The sequence below is a fragment of the Grammomys surdaster genome, unplaced genomic scaffold, assembly GCF_004785775.1.
Source record: "Grammomys surdaster isolate TR1022 unplaced genomic scaffold, NIH_TR_1.0 341, whole genome shotgun sequence".
Lineage (NCBI taxonomy): Eukaryota > Metazoa > Chordata > Mammalia > Rodentia > Muridae > Grammomys > Grammomys surdaster.
The window spans coordinates 2879104-2900658 of NW_021604760.1; the positions used below are offsets into that span (position 1 = coordinate 2879104).

The 21555-nt window shown below is 46.7% G+C and overlaps 1 protein-coding gene across 1 annotated transcript in view; it reads left to right on the forward strand.

Annotated features, from left to right (window-relative positions):
• The window catches only part of Kank4 (KN motif and ankyrin repeat domains 4), a 61562-nt gene extending 44881 nt beyond the window's left edge, over nt 1-16681 (forward strand). The window contains exons 5-10 of the mRNA XM_028778798.1: nt 746-964; nt 2166-2253; nt 4132-4351; nt 5208-5350; nt 9169-9369; nt 15837-16681. Coding sequence (XP_028634631.1) covers nt 746-964; nt 2166-2253; nt 4132-4351; nt 5208-5350; nt 9169-9369; nt 15837-15959 — 994 coding nt within the window. The 3' untranslated portion in view covers nt 15960-16681. The remainder of the gene's footprint in view (nt 1-745; nt 965-2165; nt 2254-4131; nt 4352-5207; nt 5351-9168; nt 9370-15836) is intronic.
• Nucleotides 16682-21555: the final 4874 nt, after the last annotated feature.

Below are 21555 nucleotides of genomic sequence, written 5' to 3' on the forward strand. Positions count from 1 at the left end.
TCTGACACCCTCAAACATCAATGCACATAAAATAAAAATAGAAAGAAAGAAGGATGCTACAAACATCTGAATGGTTATATAGCCTAGACTCAGAAGGGTCCTGAGGACTTGGCCACCTTCCTTTTTTTTTGTTTGCTTGCCATGCCCAGAGAGTCTTCTCCTGACCACTCCTCAGTATTTGGAACTCTAGAATCATGATGCTTACAGTGGCTGTATATTAGGGGCACCAAGCTTTGAACATTCTTGATTCCAATCATGGAGACTGGTACAGTCTACATACTGAAAATGCTAAGTAGTCCAACATCCTGGTGTGTAACCAAGGTTAGAAGCTTGTGTTACACACATACACACACACACTTTATTTTTGAGGCAGGATCTTACTGTGTAGTCCAAGATAGCCACACACTCCTGCCTCGGTCCCCTGAGTGTGTATCATCATGCCCAACTGTAACCCATGTTCTACCTGAAGCAAGTCTTCCTCCCTTCAGTCTTGCTAACAGACATTCTATTTGTGGCTATTATCTCACAGAGCCTCTGTGGAGCAGGTCCTGAGGGGTTCACCAGATATAATCTGGGCTGGAGTAAGGGGGCTAACGGACAAAATTTAAAGTGGATATGGGGTCTTTAGACTTGGACTCCTGTCTAGACCTAAGATTAAGATTCCAGAAGTATGTTCTGGTGTTGGCATTGAACCACCGGCCCTGTTCAAGAAGGATGACCCAAACAACCTTTGTCTCTTCCGTAGCTATGAGACCACATCTAGCGAGGAGACCAGTGGGGAGGACAGCTCCCCTGAGGACTTGTCTGACAGTGAGACTGAGAAGAAACAGGATTGCTCAGAGCCCAGGTTGGACAGAGACATGCATCCCAGCTGTGAGGCTGGGCAGGGAGTCCCTGAAGGCACCAGTAACTCAGGCCACACAAGTGAGCATGGGGAGGAAGTCTCTCATCTGAGGGCTGAGAGGTGAGTCACGTGGGTAGGAATGGGGCACATGTTTCTCTAAAGAGGGACAAGGATATATCTCTTCTTTATTTAGTCCCTTTTGTGTGTGTGCACTTTTACCAATCTGTTCAGAAATGTTTGTTGAGATTCTATTTTGTGCCAACTCCTTTGCTGGATAAACAAAATGAATGTGACTCTTGCTTTCATGAGGCAGACCCCCAGTGGGCCAAGTTTTTTTCTATATATAAACCCAGCATTTGTTGGTACTGTGAATAGGACAGAATTGCCGCGTGTTATTTTATGGAATCCCCTCTGCAGTCCTGGAAGGTAGACCTTAGGACAATCCTTGCTGTATAGATGTGGAAACAAAGGCTTTGGCAGATGAGGTGATGCCCCTGAGTAGGTCAAGAATTTGGGCCCAGGGCCTCCTGATTCCCATACAGACTCTTCTGTCATGGAGTTGCTGACAACAGCAGCACAAACTTGCAATTCCACACTTAGACCATCAGGGTCTTTAACCTACAGTCACCTCGGAGTCTTCATACAGGAAGCAAGGATTGCAGCCAAATAGGTTTGATCTAAGGACTGTGTGAGGAAATGCTGTCAAATGCCCAATGTAAACTCTCAATATGTAAAAATATGCCAACCAGAACCACTGATGTCACCTCTGCTGTCCTCAGCCTGGGGGTGGGGGCCATAAGAACAGGGCTGGCTATCAAGCAGGCCCACAGGGCTGCTCTGTTGCAACAGCCCAAAACAACAGAGGATCTTCTCACAGTAATGGCATAAGTGCTTGTCTCCGTGCTACGCTAGTCTCACAGGTTCTCCTTATACTCACTCTATTCCCATGTGTGCTGTCCTTCATGGAGGACTAGCTGGAAGAATCTGCTGGTATGGGTTGGGTCCTTTGGATTTTTCTATGCACCCAGGCAGAACAGCAGCGTTTTCCTTCTTGGCAGGGCAGTAACTATCATTGGGCCTATGCCCCATGTCTTCTTCAACTGCTCCAGTCCCTTCCAAAAGCAACACGAAAAGACAGAGCCTGACCTTCAGAAGCCCTCAGATGTCGAGCCCCAAAAGCTATGAACCGCCATGTTGTTTAGGAGTTTCCTTCGTTGTAGAATAGTCACGCACTTCACGGTGTGAGCTGCTGGATGTGGAGAGTGAAAGCCCTTTCTGTCAGTGCATTGAAACTGATATGAAATCTCTCTACTTTCTTTAGATATAAACCCTCCGAGGAATTTCTTAACGCATGCCAGGCGCTGAGCCAGCACCTGCCGGAAACTGGGGACACCACCAAGCAGCTCCTGGTACTCAGAGTTTTCAGTGTCACACAGAGGTTTCCAATAGGGGGTGACTTTGGTCCCTTACCTAAGGCAGCAGTGTATATGTACACACAGACCCTCTCCTCAGGCATTCCATGCTTTACCCAAAGGCTGTCCCTTCAGGAGATAGGCTAGGTTGAGGAAAGAGTAGGGTTACTACACACAAGCAAACTACCCAAGACAGGTGGTGGTATATGCCTTTAATCCCAGCACTCAGGAGGCAGAGGGAGGTGGATCTGTTGAGTTCTAGGCCAGCCTGGTCTATGGAGCAAGATCCAGGATAGCCAGGGTTATAGAAAGCTAGCATTTTACCAAGTATTTTTAGAAGTCATAACCAAGTGCCTGCCACTAGACTCTGGCATGGCTTAAGCTTCAAAGTGTCTTGCAGTTCACAAAACCATGGGTAAAGTAGGAAAGACACATGGATGTGGCCTGAGTCTTCCTTCCAGTTACTTCAATGCCCAGGGCCTGGTTGAGCCCCTACATTTGATTCTACTGTGCCACTGCTTTGCCTAATGTATATTGATAGGTCAAGAGACCAGAAATAAGAACATACTGCCATTCAATCTTTCCCACCCTTCTGTCCCATGGAGATTTGAACCTGTAATTCCTATGTTCTATTTTTAATCAAGAGCTACCTGGCCTGGGCCAGGAGACAGCTGACAGACCCAAAGTGAAAAATAAAACCTGTAAGCACTTTCAGAGCTCGTTTGCTTCCTCAGCAGAGCAGCCCTGAGATTAAACCAATCACTTCAGCAGTGTTTGTTACCCACCCAGCCCCCCACCTTTTATTTTTTTATCTTAACTGATTTGGCAAATAGCATTCATTTCCCAGACTGCTCAGGAGCCAATACGTGAGGTGGCAGTTGATGGAGACTCCTGGTGCTCAGATTACGTAACTCAGCTCGGTTCTAACTGTTCGTTCATTCTGAGATAAATTCTCCTGCAGTCCAACCTGATCTCAAACTCATTGTATTGCCATGACCTTGAGCTCTCTGATCCTCCTGCCTCCGCCTGTCACTGTGCCTGGTTTTAAGGAGTGCTGAGAACTGGGTGCTTGCTAAGCAAGCACTAGACTAGCTTCAGCTCTTTGTTTAAAATCTACCACTGTGTTCCGTAATTCCAGGGCCTTCCTCCCTATTTCCTTGATTCCCCAGATCAAGACGACATTCTAATATCTAGAATTGTTTCAGCCACAAATAATTTTTCTGTTTCTCTTCTGGAAATGTGACAAAAGTCTATGAGTATGCAAGCTTTGTACCATCCCACATTAAATCAAACCCTGGGATGTGATCCACCCTCACCTTGCCCATAACTGAGAGACAAAGTGGGTTTTTTAATTACCTAACCCTATAGAACCATGAAAACAAGAGTGCCAGACCCGGTTTATAACAGGGACAAGAAATTTTTGATGAGGGTGTACGCTCACGCAGCTGAGCCAGACTTTATGTCTGGTCATGTGAATTTAATAACTAAACCTGGTACCCCTTCCAGAATGAACATAAAGTCATTTAAAACCACCACATCCCAATAGCATCTCTTGCCTTTAGATAAATATTCTAAACATGTGGCTTAAACCATTTGGGGTTGTCACACACAGAACTGTTGTCTTGATATTTGTTTTGTACATGGTTGCCAATGGGTGAGAAGTAGGGGGTTGGGAGAATCACACAGGCATCGAGTGTGCTGCAGGATTCATGGTCCTACCATCTCAGACTCCCCAGATAAATCATACGAAGAGCTGAGGGGAAGTGAGGAGAGAGAAGCAGAAGCATCCAAAGCTGGCCTATCCAAGCATCACTGGGGGCGCCAACTAGAATACCAGGCCAGGGAAGCTCTTGTGATCAGAATCTTGCATTTCAGAGGCAAAACTTGAATACCATCAGTCAGGAGTGGTTCCGAGTGTCCAGCAGGAAGTTATCTAGCCCCGAGGCCGTGGCTGCCTACCTCCTCGAGGTCCAGCCTCACTCTCCACATCTTCTGAAGCTACTTGTCAACTTGGCTGACCGGAGTGGGAACACAGCCCTTCACTACAGTGTGTCACACTCCAACTTCGCCATCGTCAAGCTCCTGCTGGACACAGGTCAGAAATGGCTGTTACAATCTGTCCCTCCCTGAAGGCCTACCTCCTTGTTCTTATAAAATGGGGTCTTTTTATATTTCCCAAGCTATTCCTGAACTCCTAAACTCAAATCATTCACCTGCCTCAGTCTCCTGAGTAGCTGGCACTACAGTAAGGGTCTTTTTGTATCATATTTCCTTCTCCTACAGAATTCCTCTTGTAGTCCAGGAACAGAGCCAGGTCATTTGCCTGATATTTTTAATTTTTTTTCTTATTTTTTTTAAGACAGTGTTTCACCAGATAGCTCAGGCTCTCCTGGAACTCACTATGTAGACCAGGCCAGCCTCAAACTCACAGAAATCCACCTGCCTCTTACTATGGAGTGCGGGGATTAAAGGCATGTTTGGTTGTTACTGTTGTTTTGTTTTGGTTTGGTTTGGTTTTTTAAGATTTATTTATTTATTTTATGTATGTGAGTACACTGTCGTTCTCTTCTGACACACCAGAGGAGGGCACTGGATCCCATTACAGATGGTTGTGAGCTACCATGTGGTTGCTGGGAATTGAACTCAGGTCCTCTGGGAGAGCAGACAGTGCTCTTAACCGCGGAGCCATCTCTCCAGCCCCTAGTTTTTTTTAATGTGGAAATCTTCACAGGTTTGTATGTCTTCCTTGCACAGGACCTGTACTGATCTCTGCGTTGTTTCATCTTAGTAGATGCACAGCTGGAGCAAGCCAACTATAGTGGCTGCTAAAAATGTAAGCTATGGGAACACTAATCTACAGTGGTTTAGCTAGCAGGCAGCGTTCTGTTGAACCGTTGAGGAGCAGCCTGGCTCCACCTCAGCAGTTCCAGCACCCATTCCTTCCCTTGCAGGTGTCTGCAATGTGGATCACCAGAACAAAGCAGGCTATACTGCTGTGATGATCACTCCCTTGGCTTCTGCAGAGACAAAAGAAGACATGGCTGTTGTCTGGAAGCTCTTGCGGGAAGGGAATGTGAACATACAAGCGACTCAGGTAGGTGGAGAGCACTTGATCTCTCTGCTCCTTGACAAGCATAACAGCCTCCAGTTTTATTCTGCCAGTATGGTGAGGAATTCCATGTAGATCCATGGAGAGTTTTCCACTTCAGAACGCTGGGGTCCCCAAATGGCATCTATCCAAAGCTCCAATGCTTGATTTTCCTTAAAGGCTCTTGAGACCTAGACAGGATGGCACAAGGTTTGTGTTCCAGACTAAAACAGGGCAAATTCCATCTGGACTTAATCTCTGCAACCAGATTTCAAATGTTAGTTAGCCTTTTGGGAAGGGCTTTGCTGGTTGGATGCTGCGGTCAGTGACTTTGTGAGTGACTCAACAGATCTTGACCTAGGACACTTAGGAAGCTTAATACTTTAGAGTTATTACCAATCATGTCCTCTCTTCCTAGTGTGTTTTTTAAAAAGATTTATTGTTGTTGTTGTTGTTGTTGTTGTTGTTGTTGTATTTTTGAGACAAGGTTTCTCTGTGTTTACAGCCTTGGCTCACTCCATAGACCAGGCTGGTCTCAAACTCAGAGATCTGTCTCCCAAGTACTGAGATTAAAGCATGTGCCATCATATCTGGCTATTTTATTATTTTTAAGTGTAGCTGTGTCTACACTAGCCCATGGAGGCCAGAGGTGTCAGATCACCAGGAACTGGATTTATAGGCAGTTGTGAATATCCCCAAATGTACGCTAGGAACCAAATTCATATCGTCTGTTAGAGCAATCTATACTTAACTCTATATCTCCAGTTCCCCAAAGCATTTTTAATAGAGTCATCAATCTCCATCAGACCAATGGAGAGTTTGGGTAACAGAGTAGGTGGGAGCTAGTATCAGTCACTTATTCCCAGACCTGGGGCTATGAAGATCCCTGCCTTCCAGGCCTCTTCTAACCCAGAGGGTTACTGTAGAATTCTGCTGCAGCTGAGCAATATGCCTAGCATACCTCTTTGGTCCTTGTACTAACTGGGTCTTAAATCACTTCTGTCTTTTCTTACTTCCTTGTCCTCTAACCAGAATGAGTGAGTGATACCTGAAGTAAGTCACTTATAATGTAGTGGCAATGGATGCTTGCCTAGTATGTTTGAAAGCCTGGGTTATTCTCAGGGATTTATACAAAAGAACCTTTTACCTGGGCTCATGGTTTCAGAGGCGTCAGCCCATGGCTGCTTGGCTGAATTGCTTTTTTGCCAGTAGTGAGATAGAATGTCATGGAAGGAACACACAGTTGGGAAATTTGTTATTTCATTGCAGAAATAGGAAAAGAGAAGAGGAAGGGAGGAAGAGATGGACACACACACACATACAGAGAGAGAGAGAGAGAGAGAGAGAGAGAGAGAGAGAGACTATGAATATATCTGTAGTCCTAATATCCCCTTCAACTGCTACCCTCAGTGAACATACTTGTTCCCACTAGACCCCAAGTTTCAGGATCCACCACACCTCCCAATGGTTCCACAGACTAGGTAACAAGCCTTTACCATATGAAGATACTTGTCAGCAAGCCACAGTAGTTGTATTATAGGGAAGAAGCCCTGAATTTGAAGAACCTGAATCTTTTATAGGAGGCAATAAACCAGACCTGTCCTAGGAGACACAGACTCTTCAAAATCTGTTTGCTGTGTAAACATACTTTAAAAGAGCGTCTGGGGACTGGAGATGTGGTTTGTTGGTTAAGAGCATTGGATGCTCTTCCAGAGGACCCAGGTTCGATTTCCAGTATTCACACGGCTGTTCACAACCATCTATAACTCCACTTCCAGGGAATCTGATGCCTTCTCCTGTCCTCCCTGAACACAGACCCAAATGCAGGCAAAACACATAAAACAATAATAGTAAAAGTGTTTAAATATTTGTGTTGAACTCTACTCTTCTGGGAGTGAGCTGAGAGTCTCTGAGGGAGGGATACATCTTCATATCTCCAGGGTCACTCCAGGATCTGATATATACTTTTGGAAGTGACCAATTACTGAACCAAGTTGTATAAATCTAGACCAGAAGAAAGATGAGGAAGAAGAGCCCCAGAGTTGAGCAGAGGGGCAGATAAGAAGGCTCTCTGCAGTGGCACCTGGCTTTAGGGGAGAGGAAATCTCAAGACTAGTTAATCCAGTGAGCAACCATCACCTCGAGGTTAAGTAATCACACTCCCAAAGGCAAACAGCCATCTCTGGAGAGACCTATCTGGATTCCAGAGAAATGGGGGCTCAGAACATCTAGTAATTCCTACACTCACTAACTAAGCAACTGCTATACACTGTCATCTGTAACCCCCCAGAGAGATAATGGCAGTGGACACTTACCTCCTTTGCTAAGCCCTTGGGTCTTTCCTCAGCCCCACAAGGCAGGTTGTGTATTAACACTCCCAGTCCTCCTACATCAGGAGAGGGTGCAGAGATGAACTCGTGTGTGTCTAGTCCACACAAGTGCTGTGTGGTAGAGCCAGGAAGTTTCAGACTGCAAAGCTTCTTTATTATGGCCAAGGTGATTGAAACTTACACCAGCAACACGTCCTCCGTGCTTTTGACATGAAAGACATCGTTTAGAGCAGCAATTCCCAACCTGTGGATCACAACCCCTTTGGGGTAGATTGACCTTTTCACAGGGGTCATCTAAGACCATTGGAAGACACAGATATATACATTATGATTCATAAAAGTAACAAAATTACAGTTATGAAGTAGCAACAAAATAATTTTATGGTTGGGAGTCAGGACAACATGAGAGACTGTATAAAGGCTCAAAGCCTTAGGAAGGTTGAGGACCACTGGTTTAAAGCCACAGGGGATCTGGAGGGAGAGAAGGCATAGACACTGTCTTATTCTTAGGAACCTGATATCCCATTAGAGAGATAAGCCTGACTGTTAAACTTTAAAAAGTTTGGCAAAATACAGTAAGTCATAGAGTAAGGCTGTAAGAAAACAGGAATATATAATAGACTGGTGCAAATAAGAAATAAACGTCACTTTATAGTCAGAAAAATAGCCACCTCATGTTACTGTATTTATAGACTTTATCTCACTCAATTCTCTCAAGAGCCACCCACATAAAGCACACAGGAAAAATAATAAGATGCATTTTCAAGCACAGAAAAACCAAGATTGGGGGAAACAGGAACCTGGCATGGTCACATATTAAATTGCAGAGACAGATCTTGGGTTGATTCTCCGAGTCTAACCCATTGCTATGCCCACTGATGACCATGGGAATATAAAAGATAACCATGCTGTCACTGGTCCCAGGTTAGAAACAATATGGGGTCTTCAAACAGAGGTCTTGTTGAGACAAGAAGGTTCTGAGTGTCCTTACACAAAACTGGAGAGGCACAGAGCAGACAGAGGCTTCCCAGAGAAAAGAGGCACGGGTTAAAGCCACAGCCATCATCCACTCCATCAGTCCCTGCTTTCCATCACATACTTGGTGCTAGGCCTTGGGGAGACTCATAGGAAACCCACAGCCCCTGGGGGTGGTCCAGTAGCAGAGCATTTGTCTAGCATGTGTGGTGCCCCGAAGTTAATCCTCTGTACTACAAAGAGTAAAAGCAAATAAGAGAAGTCCCCAGCGTCAACTTCTAAGCCCCTAAGAGTAAAGGAAATTGGGAAGCAATCAGTACGTGCTCTGTGATACTGCCCATGCTGGAAAGCCAGGCAAGGCTTTGGAACGGGCAAAGGATTTGACTAGAGTCATGGGAAAGCAGAAGTTAGCCAGAAAGAAAAGGATGTGTCCCATGTCACAGGCAGAGGGAAGATCTAATCAATGGCCTTCCCCTTGAGAAGTTTTGCTCCAGCCTGTGCCTGTCACTCTATGTGCAGGGAGGCCAGACTGCATTGATGTTAGGAGTCAGCCATGACCGGGAGGACATGGTCCAAGCACTACTGAGCTGCCAGGCAGATGTCAACCTGCAGGACCATGATGGATCTTCTGCCCTCATGCTGGCCTGTCACCAAGGCAACGCCGACCTGGTACGACTGCTCCTGGCACATCCAGCCTGCAACAGCAGCCTGACCGACAAGGTAAGATTTACAGGCAGTTAACCAGTAGGTATTTAACACCTGTCCTGAAAACTGTCTTGTCAGCCATCAGAATTCAGGAAACCATATGGCCATAGCAATAAAGTCAACCTCGTAAGGCTGGTGCAGGCTTTATATACGATAATGAGTAGTAAATAGTCATAGCCTCGGTGCTGTGAAACTCACAAGATTAAAACACTGTGCTGGGGAAATGTGTCCAGGGCCTGATTTGGCCCTGAGCCTCCACTGGCAAAACCAGCAACTTGGATGGGATAGTTCTGTGTCCAGGGGAGACTCTGAGAAGCCAGATGATGATATAAAATTTATAGAGACAGGGCTGGAGAGATGGCTCAGCGGTTAAGAGCACTGACTGCTCTTTCAGAGGTCCTGAGTTCAAATCCCAGCAACCACATGGTGGCTCACAACCATCCGTAATGAGATTGGATGCCCTCTTCTGGTGTGTCTGAAGACAGCTACAGTGTACTCACCAATAAAATAAATAAATAAATATTAAAAAAAAATTTATAGAGACAGCTCTGTAGTCATTAAACTGACAATACCTCCACGACACAGATCTAATTCTGCCAAGAGAGCCTGCTTAATGTTGCACAGTCAATGATAGTGCTCTCAGATGACAGTCCCACACTGCCCAAATGGTAGAATCCAACTCCACCCTAAGCTCATGCCCATGACTGATGCACCATCTCTCTACTGTCCCACCGCAGAGGCTCAGCCTTGCTGCTGAATCCCTCATATGTAAGAGAGCGCTTGCCACAGGTCAGTGACTCACTAAGAATTGAATGAATGAGCTCCAAACTTGAGGATTCAGTCACAACAAAATGACCACGTTTCTGATCATTACAGTGGGTCACATTTCTAGAGCACTTGGGGGGCTCGTCTTCGACTAACCATCATCCCTGCTCTAGCCAAGAATACAGAAAGCAATTTTTTTTTTTCGAGACAGGGTTTCTCTGTGTAGCCCTGGCTGTCCTGGAACTCACTCTGTAGACCAGGCTGGCCTCGAACTCAGAAATCCACCTGCCTCTGCCTCCCAAGTACTGGGATTAAAGGCGTGCGCCACCGTTGCCCGGCTCAGAAAGCAATTCTTTGAGCAGAGGTTCAATCTCAGGCCTGACTCTAGTATCATTAATGTTGTCATCATGATTTAACTCTATAATCTGTCGTCTTTCTACTTAACATCAAAGTTCAAACAGAATGAAAGTCTAAAGAGGGAAGGAGAGGCCATTGCTATGCAAGGACAGCGCCTCTTCCTGGATGCTGATGGGGCCGCAGGGGTGATTGTCAGCTAGCCGAGCTGAAGCCCACGGTCAGAGCTTCTGTACACCCCTGCCTCCATTTCTGAGTACTTCAGAGAGCACAGACCCTCTTGTCTTTACACGGAATTAGAATAGAGGATCAGGGAGTGGAGTCTCCATTTCCAAACATGTAGTGAGACAGAGGCTCTGTGTTAAGGAGGCCTCTGTGAGCTGCCTTAATCTGGAGTAATCCTGAACAAGAGTAGCCCAGAAGTGATTACTGCTCTTGCCCGGAAAAGGCCCGCGAAGAGACACCTATGGGAAAGGCCAAGCAGGCCTGAACCTTGAGGTCCCTGACTGGTCAGAATAATAAACCAGGAAATGGGATCCCCTCTTGGGCCCACATGGTGGTCACAAATAAGAGAGAACTACGTGGCTTTCTGGAAGTAGAGGAAAACCATGAGGAAGACAGCTTAGCTATGACTGTTAGAACTGACTTTAAACTCAGCATTCATGAGTTTGAATCTGAGTTCAGGAACTGTGTGCCTTCTGATAAGCGAATAGATCACCCTAAGTCTCTGTATATATCTGTAAAATGGGTATAGCAATGAGTTACCCAAATGCTTGGTGTTTTTAAGCCATACCTGCTGGCTGGAACTGTGACACTTAGAGCAAAGTCCCAAGTATATCAGCAGATGGGGGCCTTGGCATTTGTCTTCTCTGGGTAAGGAGGATAAAGATCTGAAGTCAGGAAAGTCAAAGGAGGGAGACTGGCCCCCAACTGAGAAGCCAGTTGGCCACTAGTCTTAATTCAGTCTCCTGGTCCTCAGAAGGGGTGACATTGCCATTCAGAGGAAGTTTGGTAGTGTCTGGAGACATTTTTGTTTGTTGCAAGTAGAGGAGAAAGTGCTGCTGGCATTTAGAGCCAGGGTGTTGATAAACACCTGAAGTGGGCAGGAACAGTGAAGAATTATGAATTCCCTGGACCAAACCAGATGTGGTCGCTCACACCTTTTATCTCAGCACTCAGGAGGCAGAGGCAGGTGGACCTCTGAGTTCAAAGCTAACTTGGGCCAAAAGCAAGTTCCAGGGGAACCAGGGCTACACAGAGAAACCCTGTTTTTTGTTTTGTTTGCTTGCTTGTTTGTTTGTTTGTTTGTTTGTTTGTTTAAAAAAACTGGGCAAAGGTTTGGGGCAGGGAGAGGCAGGGCAGCACCAAGGAGCAGGCCATGCAGAACAGGGCCTGAGCCCAGTGCTGAATGTGGAGCTGAGCTGGAAGGGCAAGCCAGTCAGTGTGGTCTTGTACAGTACTTGTAGGAATCACCCAGGGTCCAACCACACCCTGTCCTCCTGGGTCACGCCTGACTGAGGATTCCCACTTCAGCTTCTTCAGAGCAAGGGAGAGTACATGGTTCCTAGCAGCTGTGGGAGAGGAGAGCCGGTGAAAGGAGAGCCATTGATGAGATCCACCAAAGACCAAGGCCGTATACCTGATGCCAGCTCTCATCAGAACACTGTCATCCCAGCAACCACCTGCCTCTGGAGTCTCAGATGTCCACAGCACAGCTCTCCTGGAGACTCATGTGGAGAGAGATTCATGTTCAGAAATGGTTTTCTCTCATCCACAAAGTTCGATAAAAACTACAGAGACCTGCAGGAACTTTCCTTAGGCTTAGGAGTCAAGTGGGTGTCAGGAAACTGCTATGCCTTCTCTGGGGACCTTCAGCATGACAAGGAGTGTAGTGAGACCTGAGCACCGGTTGCCAGCTTCTCCCTGGGAAGGGTTTATCTGGAAGATATTTCAGAATATCCGTCAAGTGGGAATGTTTCTGAGACAGACATTATGTCTTGATCTTCATTACCTGATATATAATAGGTTCATGATGAGTTCTTATCTATTGAAATACACTGAAGCACACACACAGACACACACACACTGAGGAAGCACACACAGAGATGGACAGATAGGCAGACACACACACACAGAGAAGCAGACACACAGACACACACACCGAGGCAGTTACACACACACACTGAGGCAGTTACACACACACACTGAGGCAGTTACACACACACATGAACACACACACATGCATGCACGCGCGTGCACACACACACAGAAGCACACACACACATGTACACACACAGAAGCACACACACACACAGGCAGGCATACACACACACACAGGCAGGCACACACATAGGCAGGCACACACACACACAGGCAGGCACACACACACACAGGCAGGCAGGCACACACACACAAACAGGCAGGCACACACCCATCTGTGCAAGTCCTCCACTCTTCGGCTCACAGTCGAGTGCATGCGGAGCTGCAGTGTTGTTGAGTAGGGCTCACTAGATCCAGCTAATGCAGGAGCCTCCGTGTGTCCTTCCTTCCCCAGACTGCAGGAGATACTTACATTTAGGAGACACTCTCCCTGCCTAGGTGGTCTCTTTCTCCCACTTCCCATCCTCCATGTCTTCAGCTGAGACGCCAACAGATGGAAGCTGTTACCTCCAGATGGATTCTGTCAGAAAATGCATAGCCTCTGGGACTGGCCCTGTGGCACTTTCCCATGGAAACAGTCACCACACACTCTGTTTACATAAAGCTCTGGATGGCGAAGGCCAGCTTGGAACACAGAGTAACGATAGCCCTCCCTCTCTCCCAAACAAGTAGGATTCCCTGATGAACAGTCCCTTCCCCTCAACAGTGCATGGACTCCCTGCTTTAAAACCTGTACCTTGTTCCAGATTTGCTCAGTCGAAGAAACAATTCCTCAGGATTGCTTGGTTCCTTTATCAACTTGAACCAAACATCTCTGCCTCTGCAGTCCAGCTTCAACAATGCTTAGGGCTGAGCAAGGCCAGGCAGACCACCTATGCCAGGATGCAGCAGGGACCAACCCAGACAGCTCCTGAGCTGGGGGGGGGGGGGGGGGAAGGGGGGGGGGGGGGGGGGGTGGAGGGGGGGGAGGGAGGAAGGGAGGGAGAGAAAGAGAGCGAGAGAGGGAGGGAGGGAGAATAGAACTGACCACATGACTTAGCAGAATCCAGTCTAAATAGAAAAGAGCAGGGAAGATGGGCAGCAAATTCAAGGCTAGCCTGGGATGCTCCTCAGGTCACAGTTTCGAAAAAAAAAAGCAAGAGCTGGGGAGATGGCTCTGAGGCTAAGAGTATATACTCCTCTTGCAAAGGATGCTCAGCTCCTAGTCCCCACATCAGTGACTCTAAGTCCCAGGGGTTCCAACTCTGTGAAAACCCACACTCATGTGCGCATACTCCACACACACACATGCAATATTAAAAATGAAACTAAGAAAAGAAGGAGGAGGAGGAGGATGTAGCTCAGCTGGTAGAAAACTGTCCTAGCATGCCAGAAGCTACCCTGGTCGAGCCCCAGTACCACACTAAATTGGGTGGTGGCATACAGGCCTGTAACCTCGGCACTCTAGAGGTGGAAAAAGGAAGATCAGGAGTCCAGGTCATCCTTGACCTCAACTAGTTCCTGGCCACCCTGGGCTATGAGAGCCTGGCTCATGACGACAGCAGTCCTCCTCCCTTGGAGCCCTTCCTACCCTCAGTTCTTTCTCTGCTGCAGAACTATGAATGGTTGTTGGGGTTCATCCTGCTGCAAAGGGGGAAGCCCGAAGAACTTGACATGTTAACATATCCCACCTGCTCCTATGAAAGATGTACCACATTTCAGGAAGTTAATTTGGCATGTACACAGTTACAGTAAGAGCAAAACGGGCAATAAGCATCATAGATAGGCTCAGGCTGGGTTTTACCTGTCAGTTAGTCACCAAAAGAAGTATAGTTTTCAAAGTCATTTAGCTGCTTCAAAAGAAAGCAAAAACTGGAGAGATGGCTTCGAGTCTAAGAGTGTATACTCCTCTTGCAACGGATCCAAGTTCAGCGCCTAGTCCCCACAGCAAGTGGCCCACAATGTCTCTAAGTCCTAGGGCTTTTCAGAATGCTGGCTGTGGGGATTGTGCCCACTCATAAGAGACTGGCTGTCCCTGTGGAGCTCATCCTCCACACCTAGATATGTGGGCTTTCCCTCCATCTCTGTACAGCAAGCAGCCCTTTCTAAGAACCCCACAGGTCCAGCTTCTTCAGACCGCAGGACTCACGAGCTCTTTGCACAGTGAGTGGGTTGTGCAGTGGAGAAAGTGCTGAAGTGACTTCAAGTCAGGAACTGTCAACACGAGCAAGTGCTGCGAGCTCGCTTCTGGTCCTAAGGAAACAATCAACAATGGGAGGGTGCTGGGATGGAAGCGTGAAGACCTGAGTTCAATCCCCAGAACCCACAGCGGGGGGGGGGGGGGGGGGGGGGCCGCCAACCTCCGGGCATTGTGGCACACACTTGTGATGGGGCTCATTGACCAGCTAGCCTTGCCTACTTAGCAAGTTCCAGGCCAGTGGGAGAGCCTACCTCAAAATGAACAAGGTAGACAGTACCCGAGGAACAACACCCTGTGTCGAGCTCAGGGTTCTACGTGCACATGTGCACATGCACAGTTCTCTCTCTCTCTCTCTCTCTCTCTCTCTCTCTCTCTCTCTCTCTCTCTCTCTCTCTCTCTCTCTCTCCATGCACGCACGCACACACACACACGCACACACTAGGAGAAAATGCTTTTTTCAGTGAGTTTATGACCGTGGACACATAGAAACAAACAAGCTTCCAAATAGTGGAAAATTTCTGGCATATTATGGGCTGTTTTAACAGCCTATAAGACGACATGCATTCTGAACAACGGGGAAGCATCTCCTAGCATACCACAGTAATTTATAATAAAGGGGGATTCTAGATAAATGTGTACCCCTATTCCACTACTTTACAACCAACAACAGGTTTGCACAGGAGGGTGCAGAAAGAGAACACACCAAAAGGCTAATGTTCATTTAGATCTGTGTATTTAGAGAGGGAAGGTTATTTTCTTTCCTGTGTTTCCCAATTTTCTTAAGTGTTAAGGGTCTGGCAACCCTTTCTCTGTTCTCACTCTCACAGGCTCCCCAGGACAGAGGGTGTCTCCTGCATTAGGGACCTTCATGTCTCATAGTCCCATTTCTCATGGCCAGTGCCATCTGAGTCACATCCCCTCCTGGGTCACCTGATGTTTCTAACATCCTTCTCAACAGTAACCCCACTCTTCCCACTGAGTGACGAGACAGATAGGGTGATTTTTATTTCTTTCTTCCCTGCAGGCTGGCCGAACAGCTTTGTCCATCGTTCTGAATTCACCTGCCCACGTGGAAATCGCAGAGCTTCTGCGGGCCCACTCGGAGCAGGGCAGGTCTCTGGGGCTGAAGGAGCTGCAGAAGAATTAGCGGGCAGGAACAAAAGATTCCTTTTCTGGACTGCCCCCTTGTCCTTAGAGTGGGCCCCGGGTCACAACCAGAGGGCCACCAATCAAGACAGAAACTATGTCAAGTATGCACAATACATTCCCGTCATATAATTCTGCTCATTAGGATGCTTGGTAGTGTTTTGCCTTAGGCCAAGCCCCCAAACTACATGGGGTTCAGAGCAGGGTGTGAGGTGCAGAGTGCAGGCTGCAGTTCAGCTTTGAATTCCTCATGATGTCATCTTTGGAGTCCTGTGTAGCAGGCAAGTAGTAAGGGCACACTTGCACAGTAGAAAAAGCAATATTTTTACATGGAGTTTTCAAGCACACTGTCTTTTTGTTTTTAATCAAGTATGAATACAAATATGTCCCAGTGAATATGCATGTCTAGAGAGAATGGCAGAGGACTCTAAATTTGGGCAAAGTAGGACTAAGCCCAGTGATGTCAGTGCCAGGGTGTGATGTTTCTGAGTACCCCAGGGGCTCCCATTCCCTCTATGGAAGTAAGCAGAAAACCAATCCAATGGTTAATACTATGTGCATGCTTGAGAGAGTCCAGTTATTTCACACCATTCCCAACCTATGAGAGAAGCAAATGAATTGGCCAGCTTCTTGCTAGGAATGGGTCCTCATTGTAGAAGTCAACATCATTCTCCCGTCTCTAGAGGCACAGGGCCCCTATAAACAGGTACCAGCTCTGAGAACTTCCTGGCTCCTTGCTGCACAAACATCCAGCTTAGGCTGCAGTAGCAGCCAGCCAGGACAGGATAGAGCTTTTTCTCTCCCAGAGATAGTTCTTTCTTAAGTGTCCATATCCCCTGGGTCCTTCATTTAAAAGGCTCATAATCAGAGCTCTGAAAGTTTCATGCAAACATATATATTATATATATATATATATTTCCAGCGGTTAAGGGTCCTGAGTTCAATTCCCAGTAACTACATGATGGCTCACAACCATCTGTAGTGGAGTCTGGTGCCCTCTTCTGGTGTATCTGAAAAGAGCAATGGTGGTGTACTCATATGCATAAAATAAATAAAATTTTTTTTAAAAAAAGAAGAATGTCAAAATTGGTAACCTGAACACTGAAAATGCTAAATCAAGAATTCTCATTTGGGCTGGAATGTCTATTTGCTTGGTACCCCTTGGCTAAGTCACAAAGCCTTTGTGAGTACCAGCTTCTTCATCCCCTAAGTGAAAGTGATCATACAACCTACCTCTGGGAGTCTCCTTAAGAAACAGCTTGTAAAAGTTTTGGAATCCAGATGATAACCCTGAGAGGCCTTCTTCAGAAATTCTGCAGTGAAGTCCTTCCCACAATGTGATTCGCGAGAGATGCCTAAAATCCCCTCCACAGATGCTGCTTAGAGACAGAAAGAATGGCGAGACAGACGAGATTCAAAAAAATGCTTTAAGAGGATTTACTCCAATGTCAAAATGCAATGTAAAAGCAAACACATACTTTAATAAATGTTAGCTCCGTGCTTTGCAAAGGTTAATGCATATCCAGCTCCAGGGATCTTGTTATGTCTGAAACGAGGACGGAGGTTCTGTGTGTCTAACTGGGCCCAGAGGATGCCAATGTGGTTAGGCCAAAGTCATGCTTCGAGCAGCATAGCCCTGGCCTGTCCTTTTGGTTTATAAATTAAAATGTTGCCTCTCAATTGGTCTCAAGATTTCTTTGCTCTTGATTCTTGGGAACTTGCAGTGCAGGCCTGTATTAGCTAATTTCTTTTTGCTATGACAAAAATACCCAAGGAAGGATACTTAGGAAGAAAAAAAAGGTATTTATTAGTCCAAAGTTTTGGAATCTAATTGGCATGGTTGGGCATCTGGGGAGGCCTATGACAGATGGCAGGAGCTTGCCTAGAGGAGGAAGAGATCACGGCTGGGTATAGAGAGCATAGCAGCAGGGTGAAATCAGAATTTTGAGCAGTGACCTTGTGACTCTGTTGTGTTGCTCTGGATCCCAAGAGAGATACTTTAAATACCTGTTGACAGTACGTCCCCAGTTGATAGCATACGTGCTCCTTAAAGCTTGGCCCTTCCCAGTGCTAGGATAGGTAGGGGATGACATCCTGTAGAAACCATCACAGCCAGAGGGTCATCGAACCCCAAGGAAGCCAGGGTGTCCTAGAGGGAGCCGTGGGGTTGCAGATGTGGCAGGAGTACAGGCACATGGCCCCACACGAGAGGACTTCAGACGACCTCAGTGTCAGTCCGTGGGGGAGGAGATTTGAGAGAGAAGACACATGGTCTTGTTTGTTGTATTTTGATATTAGAGATTTGGACTTGAGCCAATCTGAGTGTCTCACAGATTATTTTAAGAATTTAAACTCCTTTCAGAAAAACACACGTACGCACTTAAGTCCTACTCTTAAAATCCTACTGCTGTGGACTCAGCGTGTAAAGAGGCTTGCTCCCAAGCCTGATGACCTTAGTTTGCTTCCGAGGACCCACACGTTGGAAGATGAGAACCGATTCGAGTGAGTTGTTCATTTCTACCTCGACTTGATCATTCAGTTCCCGGATAAAAGACACAACCTTTAATTTATAATACGCCTTTATCAGCACTAAAGCTGGGCAGATATCTACCCTCTATGCTGTTAGAATTTACGTTACTATCGATAACTCTGAGTTATTACTATGTTCTATCTGGGCTACTCTTAAGTCCAATTGGCCAGTCCTCATGGCCATGATTTTCAAATTCTTACCCCATGGTGTCTTCTCTTCTCTCCCCTTCCTCTTTCATCCTCATGAACCCCTCAGACCCCAAGCCAGAGAGCCCCAAACCTCACCTATCTCAATTCTGTCCACCTATAGACTGTGGGCATCCTTATCCTCCAATCAGGGATAACTTGGGAGTCAAGGTCTCACATCATCACTTGGGTCTACATGCAGACTCTCTCATCCCTGGGGTAACCAGGCTTTGGGGGCCAGTATTTAGCATTACCATATAAGCAAACGACCAAACCTCAAAAGAAATGTAGCTGAAGGATACAGCACTTGTATGTTTGAGGCTCTTGGGTTCCTTTCTGGCAAGGGAGGGAGAGGCATTACTAGAGAGAGTGGGAGCCATTGAAGAATTTCTAAACACTGAAGCCATCCAATCAGAAGTGAGACTAGAAGCAGGAGCAGCAGTTGAGAGTGTCTTCTGAGCCCCTGGGTATAAAGCAGTAAGGCCTTCTGGGAAAGGCACCGGGAATGAGGGTGTACCAGAATGTGGTCACAAACTGAATAATAAGAGTTGGTGTCACCAGTATCCTCAATACCATTCTACTCTGCTTCCTTAGTTATAGGGTCTCCAACTCACTACCAAGGGCAGAGACTCCACTTCCCAGCTTTCTTTTCAATTTGCTATGGCTTCTTAACTACACATGGATAGTGGAATAGGTTCAAGGTTATGTGTACAGACTTCAGGCAAAGGGAAAGGACATGCACTGTCCCTTCTTCATTGGCCAGGATGCTGTAGCCATCCAGTGTGATCCATAAAGATGAGGCTAATGCCCCCCAAACAGAACAGGAGTCAGAAGGAAATGGGGTCCAGTTACACCTGCTCGGGGCTGCTTATTCCTCCTTTGACAAAATACAAAAGTCTTCTCATCCAAAAGTAAAGCATTGTCCACTGGGACCCCTCCTGAAATAGATAACATCCTTGAGACCTCATGACAGTCCAAAGGCATCAGGGTAGAAAAGCTGTTCTGATGTTGAGAATTCTAGAGGCAGAGGCAGGCAGATCTCTGGGTTCTAGGTCACCCTAGTCTACAGAAGAAGTTCCAGGATAGCCAAGGATACACACAGAAACCCTGTCATGGGGAAAAGGAAAGGAAAGGGAAGGGAAGGAAAGGGCAAGGGCAAGGGCAAGGGCAAGAGCAAGGGCAAGGGCAAGGGCAAGGGCAAGGGCAAAGGCAAGGGGAGGCAGGGCAAAGCAAGGCCTTTCTATAAAAGCTTGTCTCCCATCTAGGTATCACGGAAGTCTATGATACGAGCCCCTGATCCACAGTGATGGTGGAGCTGCCAGCTCACAGCCATGAAGAAAGTGTAGACTATACCACCCTGGCATATTTCAGGATATGGTCTGTCCATGCCTGAGCAGTCAGTCTTTAAGCAAATCTGCTCTGAAAACCTGGGCAAAAGCACTGACTTGTCTGAGCAACTTGAGAGAACACAGCCTCCTGCAGCTGTAGTGGTTAGTGTGTAGGAAGGGACTGAAACCAGAAGGAAGTGCGATTCCAGGAGAGGGTGAATTTTTCATGAATAGAGGTCAAGGTGGTTAAAGGGAGGACTGAGGAGCCATGGTCGGAGAGCAGATGAGCAAAGTCTGCTGATGGAGTAGGTGGAGGATAGCAGGGAGGCCAGTCATCCTAGCCTGCATCACAAGGGCAGCCTACGGGAAAACTCACCCCTACCCCTTAAAATACAGACCCCAGTCACCACCTGAGCCACTCAGCTGTCTCCTAAGGACTCCAAGCTGGAGTAAATAGCTCCAGTCCCCCTGGTATCTGGGTTGTAATAGAAAGAGCTCTGAAGCCCCTAGTCATGCCTCAGACATGTGCTTGGTGCAAACATTCAGAGCAAAGCAAGATGAGAAAGCCAGGCCAACTTGTGCCATTAGGAAGATACCTGTAGATGCCTTCCCTCAAACACGGGAACTTTTCTGCTGGTATTTCTTCCCTCATCCCCTGTAGGTACACAGCATCATGACAGGAAGCAGCAAAGGCAGGTGTCAAGAGAACAGTCTGCTGCTCAATCCCAGCTATAGCGTGGAGACCAGAGCTTCCTTGGTCTTGGAAGCAGTTGGTACATGCACAATGGGCAGCCTCTATAACAGCACATGAAGAGTCAAGCTTGGGCTCTCCCTAGACCCTGTCTCTAACAATAGCAGCTTTCACTAGGCATAGTGTTACAGGTCTTTACTAGAGTGGCAGAGGCAAGGATAGATGGATCTCTGTGAGTTTAAGACCAGCCTGGTCTACATAGGGAATTCCAGGACAACCAGAGTAGTGAGAGTCTGTCAAAAAAAAACCCAAAAAAACAAAAAACAAACAAACAAAAAAACAAAAAACAACATCTTTTGGTTATGGAGCAGTTAGCTTTCTGTATCTGTGAGTTCTACATGTATAGATCCAGCCAATTGTGAATAATGATAATAATAAATACTAAGAATGCTTTTCATGTGTCCTGGACAAGACTTCTTGTTATTACTTCCAAAACAATACAGAGTGACAACAATTTAAATAGCATTTTCACTGCATTAGACCTAAACAATCTAGAGCTGGTTTAAACTACACGGACATCACTCTGATTTGAAGTCACACGCAAGTCCTTTCTTCAGGGCTGGAGAGATGGCTCAGAGGTCAAAATCTCGGATTTCTCTACTGAAGACCCGAGTTCAATTCCAGGCACCCGTGTAGGCAGGGTTCCTCCTGTACATCAGCTCCAGGGAGCCAAATGCCCTCGCCTGGTCACCTCAGGTACCTGAACACCTGTGAGCGTACACACACACACGCATACACACACACACACACACACAGAGAGAGAGAGAGAGAGAGAGAGAGACAGAGAGAGAGAGAGAGAGGTG